This window comes from Ranitomeya variabilis, chromosome 5 (assembly GCF_051348905.1).
Source record: "Ranitomeya variabilis isolate aRanVar5 chromosome 5, aRanVar5.hap1, whole genome shotgun sequence".
NCBI classification, from domain to species: Eukaryota; Metazoa; Chordata; class Amphibia; order Anura; family Dendrobatidae; genus Ranitomeya; species Ranitomeya variabilis.
The window spans coordinates 417,861,536-417,877,358 of NC_135236.1; the positions used below are offsets into that span (position 1 = coordinate 417,861,536).

General features: G+C 48.2%; 1 protein-coding gene across 1 annotated transcript in view; it reads left to right on the top strand.

Moving 5' to 3' along the window:
- Positions 1 to 13,512: 13,512 nt before the first annotated feature.
- HELB (DNA helicase B) overlaps positions 13,513 to 15,823 on the top strand; it is a 53,642-nt gene continuing 51,331 nt past the window's right edge. The window contains exon 1 of the mRNA XM_077265235.1: positions 13,513 to 13,836. Within this exon, the coding sequence (XP_077121350.1) occupies positions 13,545 to 13,836 (292 nt within the window). The 5' untranslated portion in view covers positions 13,513 to 13,544. The remainder of the gene's footprint in view (positions 13,837 to 15,823) is intronic.

A 15,823-nucleotide genomic window follows, 5' to 3' on the forward strand; every position in this document is an offset into this window, starting at 1 on the left:
GGTGCAGGGTTGGGGGAGCCGTCAGCTTCATCTGCCTAGGGCACCAAAATACCTTGTTCCGGTCCTCGGGTCACTTATGGGGATTCTGCTGTTCTGACACCTGAGGGGCTCTTCCAGTGGGTCATGGCACCTGGAAACCATAACTGTAAAATCTGTACTATGATATAGCGCTCCTTCCCTTCTGAGTTTTGCTCTGTGCCTGAAAAGTATTTCCAGACTACATGTAGGGTATTGGCGCACTCCTGAGAAATTGCACAACAAACCAAGAGCTCCATTTTTTTCCTATTAGCCATATAAAAATTTTAATTTTGCGGCCAAAGCATCATTTTAGTGGTAAAAATTTAATTATTCTTTCTTCACCTCCCAATGGTATAAAATCCTGTGAGGCCCATGTGGTGTCAATATGCTCATTGCACCTCCAGATTAATTCATTGGGGGTGTTGTTTGCAAGGAGGCCACTTATAGAGGTTCCTGCTATTCTGGCTCCTCAAGAGCTCTGCCAATGTGACATGGCCCCCTCAAACCATTCCAGCAAAATTTGAACTCTAATCTGGCGCTTCTTCCCTTTTGAGCTTTGCACTGTGCCTCAAAAGTAGTTTTCGACCACATATGGGGTACAGGTATACTCAGGAGAAATTGCACAACACGTTTTGGGGTTCATTTAATCCTGCAATCCTTGTAATATTGAAAAAAGTTGGGGCTCAACATTTTTGTGGGAAAAATATACTGCTCAAAAAAATAAAGGGAACACTTAGACAACAGAATATAACTCCAAGTAAATCAAACTTCTGTGAAATCAAACTCTCCACTTAGGTAGCAACACTGTTTGACAATTAGTTTCACAAGGTGTTGTGCAAATGGAATAAACAGATGGAAATTATTGGGAATTATCAAGACACACACTCAATAAAGGAGTGGTTCTGCAGGTGGGGACCACAGACCACATCTCAGTGCCAATGCTTTCTGGCTGATGTTTTGGTCACTTTTGAATGTTGGTTGTGCTTTCACACTCGTGGTAGCATGAGACGGACTCTACAACCCTCACAAGTGGCTCAGGTAGTGCAGCTCATCCAGGATAGCGCATCAATGCGAGCTGTGTATGTCAGCATAGTGTTCAGAGGCTGGAGGCGTTACCAGGTGACAGACCAGTACACCAGGAGACGTGGAGGGGGCTGCAGGAGGGCAACAACCTAGCAGCAGGATTGCTACCTCAGCCTTTGTGCAAGGAGGAACAGGAGGAGCACTGCCAGAGCCCTGCAAAATGACCTCCAGCAGGCCACAAATGTGCATGTGTCTGCACAAACGGTTAGAAACCGACTCCATGAGGGTGGTCTGAGTGCCCGTCGTCCACAGATGAGGGTTGTGCTCACAGCCCAACACCGTGCAGGACTCTTGGCATTTGCCACAGAACACCAGGATTGGCAAATTCGCCACTGGCGCCCTGTGCTCTTCACAGATGAAAGCTGGTTCACACTGAGCACATGTGACAGACGTGACAGAGTCTGGAGATGCCATGGACAGCGATCTGCCGCCTGCAACATCCTTCAGCATGATCGGCTTGGCAGTGGGTCAGTAATGGTGTGGGGTAGCATTTCTTTGGAGGGCCACACAGCCCTCCATGTGCTTTCCAGAGGTAGCCTGACTGCCATTAGGTACCGAAATGAGATACTCAGACCCCTTGTGAGACCATATACTGGTGCGGTTGGCCCTGGGTTTCTCCTAATGCAGGACAATGCCAGACCTAATGTGGCTGGAGTGTGTCAGCAGTTCCTGCAAGATGAAGGCATTGAAGCTATGGACTGGCCCGCCCGTTCCTCAGCCCTGAATTGAACACATCTGGGACATCATGTCTCGCACCATCCACTGTTATGGTTCTCAATGGCAAGAGAACATAGCCCAGCAAACATACGAACTAGCTCTTGGAAGGATGGAAACTAAACTGACCATGAACTAAACCTGCCGCACAACTAACAGTAGCCGGGTAGCGTAGCCTGCGTTTTATCCCTAGACGCCCAGCGCCGGCCGGAGGACTAACTAATCCTGGCAGAGGAAAATACAGTCCTGGCTCACCTCTAGAGAAATTTCCCCGAAAGGCAGACAGAGGCCCCCACATATATTGGCGGTGATTTTAGATGAAAATGACAAACGTAGTATGAAAATAGGTTTAGCAAAATCGAGGTCCGCTTACTAGATAGCAGGAAGACAGAAAGGGCACTTTCATGGTCAGCTGAAAACCCTATCAAAACACATCCTGAAATTACTTTAAGACTCTAGTATTAACTCATAACATCAGAGTGGCAATTTCAGATCACAAGAGCTTTCCAGACACAAAAACGAAACTGCAGCTGTGAACTGGAACAAAATGCAAAAAACAAACAAGGACAAAAGTCCACTTAGCTGGGAGTTGTCTAGAAGCAGGAACATGCACAGAAAGGCTTCTGATTACAATGTTGACCGGCATGGAAGTGACAGAGGAGCAAGGTTAAATAGCGACTCCCACATCCTGATGGGAACAGGTGAACAGAGGGGATGATGCATACAAGTTCAATTCCACCAGTGGCCACCGGGGGAGCCCAAAATCCAATTTCACAACAGTACCCCCCCCCTCAAGGAGGGGGCACCGAACCCTCACCAGAACCACCAGGGCGATCAGGATGAGCCCTATGAAAGGCACGGACCAGATCGGAGGCATGAACATCAGAGGCAGTCACCCAAGAATTATCCTCCTGACCGTATCCCTTCCATTTGACCAGATACTGGAGTTTCCGTCTGGAAATACGGGAGTCCAAGATTTTTTCCACAACGTACTCCAACTCGCCCTCAACCAACACCGGAGCAGGAGGCTCAACGGAAGGCACAACCGGTACCTCATACCTGCGCAATAATGACCGATGAAAAACATTATGAATAGAAAAAGATGCAGGGAGGTCCAAACGGAAGGACACAGGGTTAAGAATCTCCAATATCTTGTACGGGCCGATGAACCGAGGCTTAAACTTAGGAGAAGAAACCCTCATAGGGACAAAACGAGAAGACAACCACACCAAGTCCCCGACACAAAGCCGAGGACCAACCCGACGCCGGCGGTTGGCAAAAAGCTGAGTCTTCTCCTGGGACAACTTCAAATTGTCCACCACCTGCCCCCAAATCTGATGCAACCTCTCCACCACAGCATCCACTCCAGGACAATCCGAAGATTCCACCTGACCGGAGGAAAATCGAGGATGAAACCCCGAATTACAGAAAAAAGGAGACACCAAGGTGGCAGAGCTGGCCCGATTATTGAGGGCAAACTCCGCTAAAGGCAAAAAAGCAACCCAATCATCCTGATCTGCAGACACAAAACACCTCAAATATGTCTCCAAGGTCTGATTCGTCCGCTCGGTCTGGCCATTAGTCTGAGGATGGAAAGCAGACGAGAAAGACAAATCTATGCCCATCCTAGCACAGAATGCCCGCCAAAATCTAGACACGAATTGGGTTCCTCTGTCAGAAACGATATTCTCCGGAATACCATGCAAACGAACCACATTTTGAAAAAACAGAGGAACCAACTCGGAAGAAGAGGGCAACTTAGGCAGGGGAACCAAATGGACCATCTTAGAGAAACGGTCGCACACCACCCAGATGACAGACATCTTCTGAGAAACAGGAAGATCTGAAATAAAATCCATCGAGATGTGCGTCCAAGGCCTCTTCGGGATAGGCAAGGGCAACAACAATCCACTAGCCCGAGAACAACAAGGCTTGGCCCGAGCACAAACGTCACAAGACTGCACAAAGCCTCGTACATCTCGTGACAGGGAAGGCCACCAGAAGGACCTTGCCACCAAATCCCTGGTACCAAAGATTCCAGGATGACCTGCCAACGCAGAAGAATGAACCTCAGAAATGACTTTACTGGTCCAATCATCAGGAACAAACAGTCTACCAGGTGGGCAACGATCAGGTCTATCCGCCTGAAACTCCTGCAAGGCCCGCCGCAGGTCTGGAGAAACGGCAGACAATATCACTCCATCCTTAAGGATACCTGTAGGTTCAGAATTACCAGGGGAGTCAGGCTCAAAACTCCTAGAAAGGGCATCCGCCTTAACATTCTTAGAACCCGGTAGGTATGACACCACAAAATTAAACCGAGAGAAAAACAACGACCAGCGCGCCTGTCTAGGATTCAGGCGTCTGGCGGACTCAAGATAAATTAAATTTTTGTGGTCGGTCAATACCACCACCTGATGTCTAGCCCCCTCAAGCCAATGACGCCACTCCTCAAAAGCCCACTTCATGGCCAAAAGCTCCCGATTCCCAATATCATAATTCCGCTCGGCGGGCGAAAATTTACGAGAAAAAAAAGCACAAGGTTTCATCACGGAGCAGTCGGAACTTCTCTGCGACAAAACCGCCCCAGCTCCGATTTCAGAAGCGTCGACCTCAACCTGAAAAGGAAGAGCAACATCAGGCTGACGCAACACAGGGGCGGAAGAAAAGCGGCGCTTAAGCTCCCGAAAGGCCTCCACAGCAGCAGGGGACCAATCAGCAACATCAGCACCCTTCTTAGTCAAATCAGTCAATGGTTTAACAACATCAGAAAAACCAGCAATAAATCGACGATAAAAGTTAGCAAAGCCCAAAAATTTCTGAAGACTCTTAAGAGAAGAGGGTTGCATCCAATCACAAATAGCCTGAACCTTGACAGGATCCATCTCGATGGAAGAGGGGGAAAAAATGTATCCCAAGAAGGAAATCTTTTGCACCCCAAAAACGCACTTAGAACCCTTCACACACAAGGAATTAGACCGCAAAACCTGAAAAACCCTCCTGACCTGCTGGACATGAGAGTCCCAGTCATCCGAAAAAATCAGAATATCATCCAGATACACAATCATAAATTTATCCAAATAATCACGGAAAATGTCATGCATAAAGGACTGAAAGACTGAAGGGGCATTTGAAAGGCCAAAAGGCATCACCAAATACTCAAAGTGGCCCTCGGGCGTATTAAATGCGGTTTTCCACTCATCCCCCTGCTTAATTCGCACCAAATTATACGCCCCCCGGAGATCTATCTTAGAGAACCACTTGGCCCCCTTTATGCGAGCAAACAAATCAGTCAGCAGTGGCAACGGATATTGATATTTAACCGTGATTTTATTCAAAAGCCGATAATCAATACACGGCCTCAAAGAGCCATCTTTCTTAGACACAAAGAAAAAACCGGCTCCTAAGGGAGATGACGAAGGACGAATATGTCCCTTTTCCAAGGACTCCTTTATATATTCTCGCATAGCAGCATGTTCAGGCACAGACAGATTAAATAAACGACCCTTAGGGTATTTACTACCCGGAATCAAATCTATGGCACAATCGCACTCCCGGTGCGGAGGTAATGAACCAAGCTTAGGTTCTTCAAAAACATCACGATAGTCAGACAAGAATTCAGGAATCTCAGAGGGAATAGATGATGAAATGGAAACCAAAGGTACGTCCCCATGCATCCCCTTACATCCCCAGCTTAACACAGACATAGCTTTCCAGTCGAGGACTGGGTTATGAGATTGCAGCCATGGCAATCCAAGCACCAACACATCATGTAGATTATACAGCACAAGAAAGCAAATAATCTCCTGATGATCCGGATTAATCCGCATAGTTACTTGTGTCCAGTATTGTGGTTTATTACTAGCCAATGGGGTGGAGTCAATCCCCTTCAGAGGTATAGGAGTTTCAAGAGGCTCTAAATCATACCCACAGCGTTTGGCAAAGGACCAATCCATAAGACTCAAAGCGGCGCCAGAGTCGACATAGGCGTCCGCGGTAATAGATGATAAAGAACAAATCAGGGTCACAGATAGAATAAACTTAGACTGAAAAGTGCCAATTGAAACTGACTTATCAAGCTTCTTAGTACGCTTAGAGCATGCTGATATAACATGAGTTGAATCACCACAATAAAAGCACAACCCATTTTTTCGTCTAAAATTCTGCCGTTCGCTTCTGGACAGAATTCTATCACATTGCATATTCTCTGGCGTCTTCTCAGTAGACACCGCCAACTGGTGCACAGGTTTGCGCTCCCGCAGACGTCTATCGATCTGGATAGCCATTGTCATGGACTCATTCAGACCCGCAGGCACAGGGAACCCCACCATAACATCCTTAATGGCATCAGAGAGACCCTCTCTGAAATTCGCCGCCAGGGCGCACTCATTCCACTGAGTAAGCACAGACCATTTACGGAATTTTTGGCAATATATTTCAACTTCATCTTGCCCCTGAGATAGGGACATCAAGGCTTTTTCCGCCTGAAGCTCTAAATGAGGTTCCTCATAAAGCAACCCCAAGGCCAGAAAAAACGCATCCACATTGAGCAACGCAGGATCCCCTGGAGCCAATGCAAAAGCCCAATCTTGAGGGTCGCCCCGGAGCAAAGAAATCACAATCCTGACCTGCTGAGCAGGATCTCCAGCAGAGCGAGATTTCAGGGACAAAAACAACTTGCAATTATTTTTGAAATTTTGAAAGCAAGATCTATTCCCCGAGAAAAATTCAGGCAAAGGAATTCTAGGTTCAGATATAGGAACATGAACAACACAGTCTTGTAAATTTTGAACTTTCGTGGTGAGATTATTCAAACCTGCAGCTAAACTCTGAATATCCATTTTAAACAGGTGAACACAGAGCCATTCCAGGATTAGAAGGAGAGAGAGAGAGGAAGGCTGCAATATAGGCAGACTTGCAAGTGATTCAATTGGAAGCACACTCAGAACTGAAGGAAAAAAAAAAAAAAAAAAAAATCTTCAGCAGACTTCTTTTTTCTCTCCTTTCTCTGCCAATTAATTTAACCCTTTGCGGGCCGGTCAAACTGTTATGGTTCTCAATGGCAAGAGAACATAGCCCAGCAAACATACGAACTAGCTCTTGGAAGGATGGAAACTAAACTGACCATGAACTAAACCTGCCGCACAACTAACAGTAGCCGGGTAGCGTAGCCTGCGTTTTATCCCTAGACGCCCAGCGCCGGCCGGAGGACTAACTAATCCTGGCAGAGGAAAATACAGTCCTGGCTCACCTCTAGAGAAATTTCCCCGAAAGGCAGACAGAGGCCCCCACATATATTGGCGGTGATTTTAGATGAAAATGACAAACGTAGTATGAAAATAGGTTTAGCAAAATCGAGGTCCGCTTACTAGATAGCAGGAAGACAGAAAGGGCACTTTCATGGTCAGCTGAAAACCCTATCAAAACACATCCTGAAATTACTTTAAGACTCTAGTATTAACTCATAACATCAGAGTGGCAATTTCAGATCACAAGAGCTTTCCAGACACAAAAACGAAACTGCAGCTGTGAACTGGAACAAAATGCAAAAAACAAACAAGGACAAAAGTCCACTTAGCTGGGAGTTGTCTAGAAGCAGGAACATGCACAGAAAGGCTTCTGATTACAATGTTGACCGGCATGGAAGTGACAGAGGAGCAAGGTTAAATAGCGACTCCCACATCCTGATGGGAACAGGTGAACAGAGGGGATGATGCACACAAGTTCAATTCCACCAGTGGCCACCGGGGGAGCCCAAAATCCAATTTCACAACAATCCACCATCGTCACGTTGCACCACAGACTGTCCAAGAGTTGGCGGATGCTTTGGTCCAGGTCTGGGAGGAGATCCCTCAGGAGACCATCCGCCGCCTCATCAAGAGCATGCCCAGGCATTGTAGGGAGGTCATACAGGCACGTGGAGGCCACACACTACTGAGCATCATTTCCTTGTCTTGAGGCATTTCTACTAAAGTTGGATCAGCCTGTAACTTCATTTTCCACTTTGATTTTGAGCATCATTCCAACTCCAGACCTCCGTGGGATATTAAATACAAAAGTCATCAAGCGTAGTATAACACTGAGGCTGGGAGTAGACAAATATCACTCCCCCATCATAAACATCAGAGGAGAATAACTGGAAAGGACAGCTCCCAAATAAAATGTACACACAAAAATAGAGCATAAAAAATGTTCCACTAATCATGCTAAAAAATTATTTTATTGAAACAAATCATGTATACAAACCAATACACAAGTTACAATACAGACCCAAAAACAGGAGGTGCAAGAGGAAACTTGGCGATAATTAGGGAGGGAGTGGGAGATACAATGTATCCCATCAGGGTATAAACATGATTGTTATCCACGCAAAGTTCAATGGCTAACCCCATCAGAATAGCATCATTATAAATAAAGATAGTATACCTATCATAAGCCCAGAATTACTGCAATTAGGTCCACATGCTTACCCATGAGTAAGGGTGACTCCCACGGCTTCCCTAATGCCCCTGACGCGCGTTTCGCGGTTCCGCTTTTTCGAAGGGGATCCGTGGGATATTAGTTGTGATTTACGTTGATCATTTTTAGGTTTTATTGTTCTCAACACATTCCACTATGTAATGAATATAGATTTACAACTGGAATATTTCATTCAGTGATATCTAGGATGTGGTATTTTAGTGTTCCCTTTATTTTTTCGAGCAGTGTATATATTTTTTTCATTTTCACAGTTCAATGTTGTAAAATTTTGTGAAGCACCTGTGGGTTCAAGGTGCTCACCATACGTGTAGATAAATTAATGGAGGGCTCTAGTTTCCAAAATGGGGTCACTTATGAGGGTGTTTGTACTGTTTAGGCACATCAGGGGCTCTTCAAACACGACACGACATCTGCTCTTGATTCCAACCATTATTGCGTTCAAAAAGTCAAATGGCGCTCCTTCCCTTCCAAGCTCTGCCGTGTGCCCAAACAGAAGTTTTCACCCACATATGGGATATCAGCGTACTAGAAGAAATTTCACAACAAATTTTAGGATCCATTTTCTCTATTGTTGCCCTTGTGAAAATTAAAAAATTGGGGCTAAAGTAACATTTTTGTGAAGAAAAGTAACATGTTAATTGTTTCCTTCCACATTGCTTTAATCCCTGTGAAGCACCTGAAGGGTTAGTAAACTTCTTTAATGTGAAGCACCTTGAGGGATGCAGATTTTAGAATAGTGTCACTTTGGGGCATTTTTGGTCACATAGGCCCCCATAATCACTTCAAATGTGAGGTGGTCCCTAAAAAAATGGTTTTGTAAATATTGTTGGAAAAATGAGAAATATCTGGTCTACTTAACCCTTCTAACTTCCTAACAAAAAAAGAAGGTTTAAAAAAATTGTGCTGATGTAAAGTATACATGTGGCAAATGTTATTTATTAACTACGGTATTTTGTGTGACATAACTGGTTTAAGGAGATAAAAAATAAAAGTTTGAAAATTGGTAACATTTTCACCAAATTACCGATTTTTTGACAAATAAACGTAAGTCATATCGAAGAAATTTTACCATTAAGGCATCTTCAGCCGTCCGTGTCTCCGGAACGTGTGGTGACAGTTTTCACACGTACCGGAGAAATATACACACATAGACCCATTCAAATGAATGGGTCTGTGCATATGTCAGTGTGTTTCCACGGACCATGTGTCCGTGGGCAAAACACGCTGACCTCCGTTTTTTACCGTCACGATCATTTGCGAATGGCAAAACGTCCCACATGCGTGCACACACATTGATGTCCTCCGTGTGACACGCATCGTCACCGGGGAATAAGCGCTACAATAAGCGTGGTTCCCCGGCGGCAGGTGCTGAAGCCGGCTCCCATCATTCTCCACTGCTCTGCCAGCGATCGGTGTAAGCAGAGGAGAATGATGAGAGTTATAATAAAGTCCGAACGTTGACAGCAGGTGGGGGCTTTTGAGACAATTACTCCCATCATCTGACATTTGCTGCCGCTAATAACAGTGACAGCAGGAGCGGATGATCGGGAGTATCCCTCAGCCGCTGCCTGCGATCTAAGGAAATAAATGAATGAAAAACCCGACGTAGGTTCCCTCCTATTTTCTTGAACCAACCAGGCAAAACTCACAGCTGGGGGCTGCAACCCTCAGCTGTCAGCTTCAGCAAAGTTGGTTATCAAGAATAGAGGGGTGCCCACGCTGTTTTTTTAATTATTTAAATAATTTAAAAAACAACAGCGTGGGTTCCCCCCCATTTTTGACAACCAGCCTTGCTAAAGCTAACAGCTGGAGGCTGGTATTCTCAGTCTGGTAAGGGGCCATGAATATTGCCCCCCAGCTTAAAAAGAGCAGCCCAGAGAAGGCGCTTTGCCCGGCTCTTCCCACTTGCCCTGTAGCGGTGGCAAGTGGGGTAATATTTGTGCGGTTGATGTCACCATTGTATTGTCAGGTGATATCAAGCCCACAGCTTAGTAATGGAGAGGTGTCTATAAGACACCAATCCATTACTAATCCTATAGTTATGTTAAATACACAGCCAGAATAAAATCCTTTATTTGAAAAAATGACAGACTCCTTTAAAGGGAACCTATCACTCCCAAAACGGAAGTTGAGCTAAGCCCACCGGCATCAGGGGCTTATCTACAGCATTCTGGAATGCTGTAGATAAGCCCCTGATGTATCCTGAAAGATGAGAAAAAGAGGTTATATTATACTCACCCAGGGGCGTTCCCGCTGCGGTCCAGTCCCATAGGTGTCGGGGTCCGTTCAGGGGCCTCCCATCTTCATAGGATGACGTCCTCTTCTTGTCTTCACGCTGCGGCTCTGGCATACTTTGTCTGCCCTGTTGAGGGCAGAGCAAAGTACTGCAGTGCGCAGGCGCTGGGCCTCTCTGACCTTTCCCGGCACCTGCGCACTGCAGTACTTTGCTCTGCCCTCAACAGGGCAGACAAAGTACGCGAGGGCAGAGCAAAGTACGCCTGCGCCGGAGATGCGGCGTGAAGACAAGAAGAGGATGTCATCCTATGAAGATGGAAGGCCCCGGACCGCGACGCCCACCACAGCGGGACCGCCCCTGGGTGAGTATAATCTAACCTCTTTTTCTCATCTTTCAGGTTACATCGGGGCTTATCTACAGCATTCCAGAATGCTGTAGATAAGCCTCTGATGCTGGTGGACTTAGCTCAACTTCCATTTTGGGGGTGACAGGTTCCCTTTAATATTCTAAATTGAGCCATACTTACTGCAACGCCTAATTCCAGCGAAGCCCTCAATCTCCTGTAATAAAAATAAAATAAAAAAACAACAATATACCATACCTGTCCGTCACTCTGTCCCACACTGTAAGCCATGTCTGGGGGATAGTTTTCAGCCTGGATGGTGAAAGAATTCAACCGTCCAGGCTGAGAACCACTGGTGAATGAGCTGCTGAGAGCGCAGCATCAGTCACCAGCGGTGACATCATCACTGGCATTTTCCCACGGTCCTGAGGTCACCGCAGTTCAGCCTGGCCTCGATGATGTCACCGCTGGTGAATGATGCTGCGCTCTCAGAAGTTCAGTCACCAGTGGTTTTCAGCCAGGACAGTCGCATCTTGTTACCGTCCAGGTTGAAAACTATTTAGCCCCCAGACATGGATTACGGCGTGGGACAGAACAACAGACAGGTATGGTATATTGTTGCTTTTTAATTTTATTTTTATTACAGGAGATCGAGGGCTTCGGGGAATTAGGCGTTGCAGTATGGTTTAATTTGGAATATTAAAGGAGTCTGTGTCATTTTTTCAAATAAAGGATTTTATTCTGGCTGTGTCTTTATTTACCATGTAACTATAGTATTAGTTTTATAGAAACCTCTCCATTACTAAGCCGTGGGCCTGATGTCATCTGACAATACAAAGGTGACATCAATCCCACAAATATTAACCCCACTTGCACCGCTACAGGGCAAGCGGGAAGAGCCGGGCAAAGCGCCAGAGTTGGCACATCTAATAGATGCACCTTTTCTGGGCAGCTGCGGGCTGCTGTTTTTAGGCTGGGGGGGCAATATCCATGCCTCTTAGAAGCCTGCGAATACCAGACCCCAGCTGTGAGCTTTAGCAAGGCTGGTTGTAAAAAAAATGGAGGGGGAACCCATGCCGTTTTTTTTTTACATTATTTATTTAAATAATTAAAAAAAACAGCATGGGGACCCCTCTATTCTTGATAACCATCCTTGCTGAAGCTGAGGGTTGCAGCCCCCAGCTGTGAGTTTTGCCTGGTTGGTTCAAGAAAATAGGGGGGGAACCCACATTGGGTTTTTCATTCATTTATCTCGCAGGTCGCAGGCGGCGGCTGAGGGATATCCAGATCATCAGCTCCTGCTGTCACTGTTATTAGCGGCAGCAAGTGTCAGATGATGTGAGTAATTGTCCCAAAAGCCCCCCATCATTCTCCTCTGCTCGTGCCAATTGCCGACAGAGCAGGGGAGAATGACGAGAGTTGTCTTCAGCACCAGCCGCTTGGGAACAGCGCTTACTGTAGCGCTTCTTCCCCGGCGGCCGGCCGTGTGGTACTGATGCGGCATATGGGCGGCACACGGTTGCCACACGTGTGCCGTAAGTATTACATTCACAACAGACAGACATCTCTGGTACCGTTTTTTCCGGTACCGGAAACAAATGGATGTGTGAAATCGGCCTAACATTAAGTACAATATGTCATGAAAAAAAAAAACTATCTCAGAATCAGTGGGATACGTTGAAGCGTTCCAGAGTTATTACCTCATAAAGTAAATGTAAACCGTAGCCTGGTCAGGAAGGTGAAAACAGGCTTGGGGGTTGAGGGGCTAAAGGATGAAAAATAAAAAAACATTTATGTAAAAAAAATCTGTTCAATCAAAATATGAATTGAATGCACTTGTCTGGTAAAAGTTATAGAAAACTTTTTTTTACTGCTGTGATAAATGACTGAAACATCAATGATCATGTCGACCCCAAAATGTCACTAATAAAATCGTCTCACCCCACAAAAACAGCCCTCACACAGCGCAACTGACAGAGAAATGAAAACGCTCTGGGGGCTTAGAAAGTGGTGAAATGAACCATTTTTTTTTTTTACAAATTTCCATTTTTTGCCACTTAATTTAAAAAAACAAACAAAAGACGTGACACGTTTGGGATCGCCGTATTCGCATTCTCCTGAAGACTCCCGGGCCATTGTTACCGTAAAATGGATGCGATACCTAAAAACAAAGGCATATTACGCTATTTCTGCCGTTTCACCGCACCTTGGAATTTTATTCACGTTTCCCAGATACATTACACGGTAAGTGTCTATGGGGACAGAGGAATAAGTCCTGGCTCCTGATCAGGAGAGGGAAGCCGAGAGAGAAAAGCAGAAACGCACCTGACAGGTAAAGGGTTAAAAATAGAAGTTTTGTCTGATCTAACAAAGCAAAGAAACAAAAACGAGGCGAACCGCGCTATAGAGAAGGGGTCCTCCCTGTGCCTTATGCACTGGGCTTGTCCTCCGAACAATCTCTATTCCGCTGTTCCTACAACAGAGACCGAATTGCAAAACGCAGGTGTGAACAGTGCCAAGCTGCGTGACACAGTATCATAGCCTGTAGACATGCGCAGTAGCATGTAGGTAATTTATTGCTGCTGTTCTGTACCATGCATAAAAAAATGACCAACCAACAAAATGTCCGCCGCCACAGCTCGGGCGACCTCTGTTACCACAACAAGCTCGATGCGCGCCTCAGCAGCTTCGCTACGTCACTTCCGGTGTGGAGGGCGGCTAGTTGGAACTACAGCTAGCAGTAGAATGTCTGTCAGTCGCGGATGGAGGGAGAAGCGCAGAGCAGGGGGCTGCATAGAGCTCAGGGGTCGCCTGTTGCCAGTGAAGGATGGGGAAATAGACACGGGGGACAGTGGCGGGGAAAGCGAGGGTCCTGACGACTCGGAGCCGGAGTTCTTGGACGCAGATGAAATAGAGGGAGGCGGCAAACAAGTGAAGTCCTGGAGGGTGCCGAGCAGCCGAGGTAATGTCACGTGACCAGCACTCTGTGTTATCTCATTAGGACTGGTCCCTGTCCAGGTTTTATCCCACACTGATCCTGGTCCCATCCTTGTATATATATATATATTGCCCGGCCCATGGTCATACGTGCAGCGGTATAATGCCCGGCCCGTGGTCATACGTGCAGCGGTAGAATGCCCGGCCCATGGTCATACGTGCAGCGGTATAATGCCCGGCCCGTGGTCATACGTGCAGCGGTAGAATGCCCGGCCCGTGGTCATACGTGCAGCGGTAGAATGCCCGGCCCGTGGTCATACGTGCAGCGGTAGAATGCCCGGCCCGTGGTCATACGTGCAGCGGTAGAATGCCCGGCCCGTGGTCATACGTGCAGCGGTAGAATGCCCGGCCCGTGGTCATACGTGCAGCGGTAGAATGCCCGGCCCGTGGTCATACGTGCAGCGGTAGAATGCCCGGCCCGTGGTCATACGTGCAGCGGTAGAATGCCCGGCCCGTGGTCATACGTGCAGCGGTAGAATGCCCGGCCCGTGGTCATACGTGCAGCGGTAGAATGCCCGGCCCGTGGTCATACGTGCAGCGGTAGAATGCCCGGCCCGTGGTCATACGTGCAGCGGTAGAATGCCCGGCCCGTGGTCATACGTGCAGCGGTAGAATGCCCGGCCCGTGGTCATACGTGCAGCGGTAGAATGCCCGGCCCGTGGTCATACGTGCAGCGGTAGAATGCCCGGCCCGTGGTCATACGTGCAGCGGTAGAATGCCCGGCCCGTGGTCATACGTGCAGCGGTAGAATGCCCGGCCCGTGGTCATACGTGCAGCGGTAGAATGCCCGGCCCGTGGTCATACGTGCAGCGGTAGAATGCCCGGCCCGTGGTCATACGTGCAGCGGTAGAATGCCCGGCCCGTGGTCATACGTGCAGCGGTAGAATGCCCGGCCCGTGGTCATACGTGCAGCGGTAGAATGCCCGGCCCGTGGTCATACGTGCAGCGGTAGAATGCCCGGCCCGTGGTCATACGTGCAGCGGTAGAATGCCCGGCCCGTGGTCATACGTGCAGCGGTAGAATGCCCGGCCCGTGGTCATACGTGCAGCGGTAGAATGCCCGGCCCGTGGTCATACGTGCAGCGGTAGAATGCCCGGCCCGTGGTCATACGTGCAGCGGTAGAATGCCCGGCCCGTGGTCATACGTGCAGCGGTAGAATGCCCGGCCCGTGGTCATACGTGCAGCGGTAGAATGCCCGGCCCGTGGTCATACGTGCAGCGGTAGAATGCCCGGCCCGTGGTCATACGTGCAGCGGTAGAATGCCCGGCCCGTGGTCATACGTGCAGCGGTAGAATGCCCGGCCCGTGGTCATACGTGCAGCGGTAGAATGCCCGGCCCGTGGTCATACGTGCAGCGGTAGAATGCCCGGCCCGTGGTCATACGTGCAGCGGTAGAATGCCCGGCCCGTGGTCATACGTGCAGCGGTAGAATGCCCGGCCCGTGGTCATACGTGCAGCGGTAGAATGCCCGGCCCGTGGTCATACGTGCAGCGGTAGAATGCCCGGCCCGTGGTCATACGTGCAGCGGTAGAATGCCCGGCCCGTGGTCATACGTGCAGCGGTAGAATGCCCGGCCCGTGGTCATACGTGCAGCGGTAGAATGCCCGGCCCGTGGTCATACGTGCAGCGGTAGAATGCCCGGCCCGTGGTCATACGTGCAGCGGTAGAATGCCCGGCCCGTGGTCATACGTGCAGCGGTAGAATGCCCGGCCCGTGGTCATACGTGCAGCGGTAGAATGGCCGGCCCGTGGTCATACGTGCAGCGGTAGAATGGCCGGCCCGTGGTCATACGTGCAGCGGTAGAATGCCCGGCCCATGGTCATACGTGCAGCGGTATGGCTTCGGGCATCGTTCACTCACTGAGTTAAAAAAAAAATAAAGTATTATACTCACCTTCCCTCCGCACGGCTTTGTGTTCTGAAATCGGCAGCCGACTTCATCGTGCAGGTGATG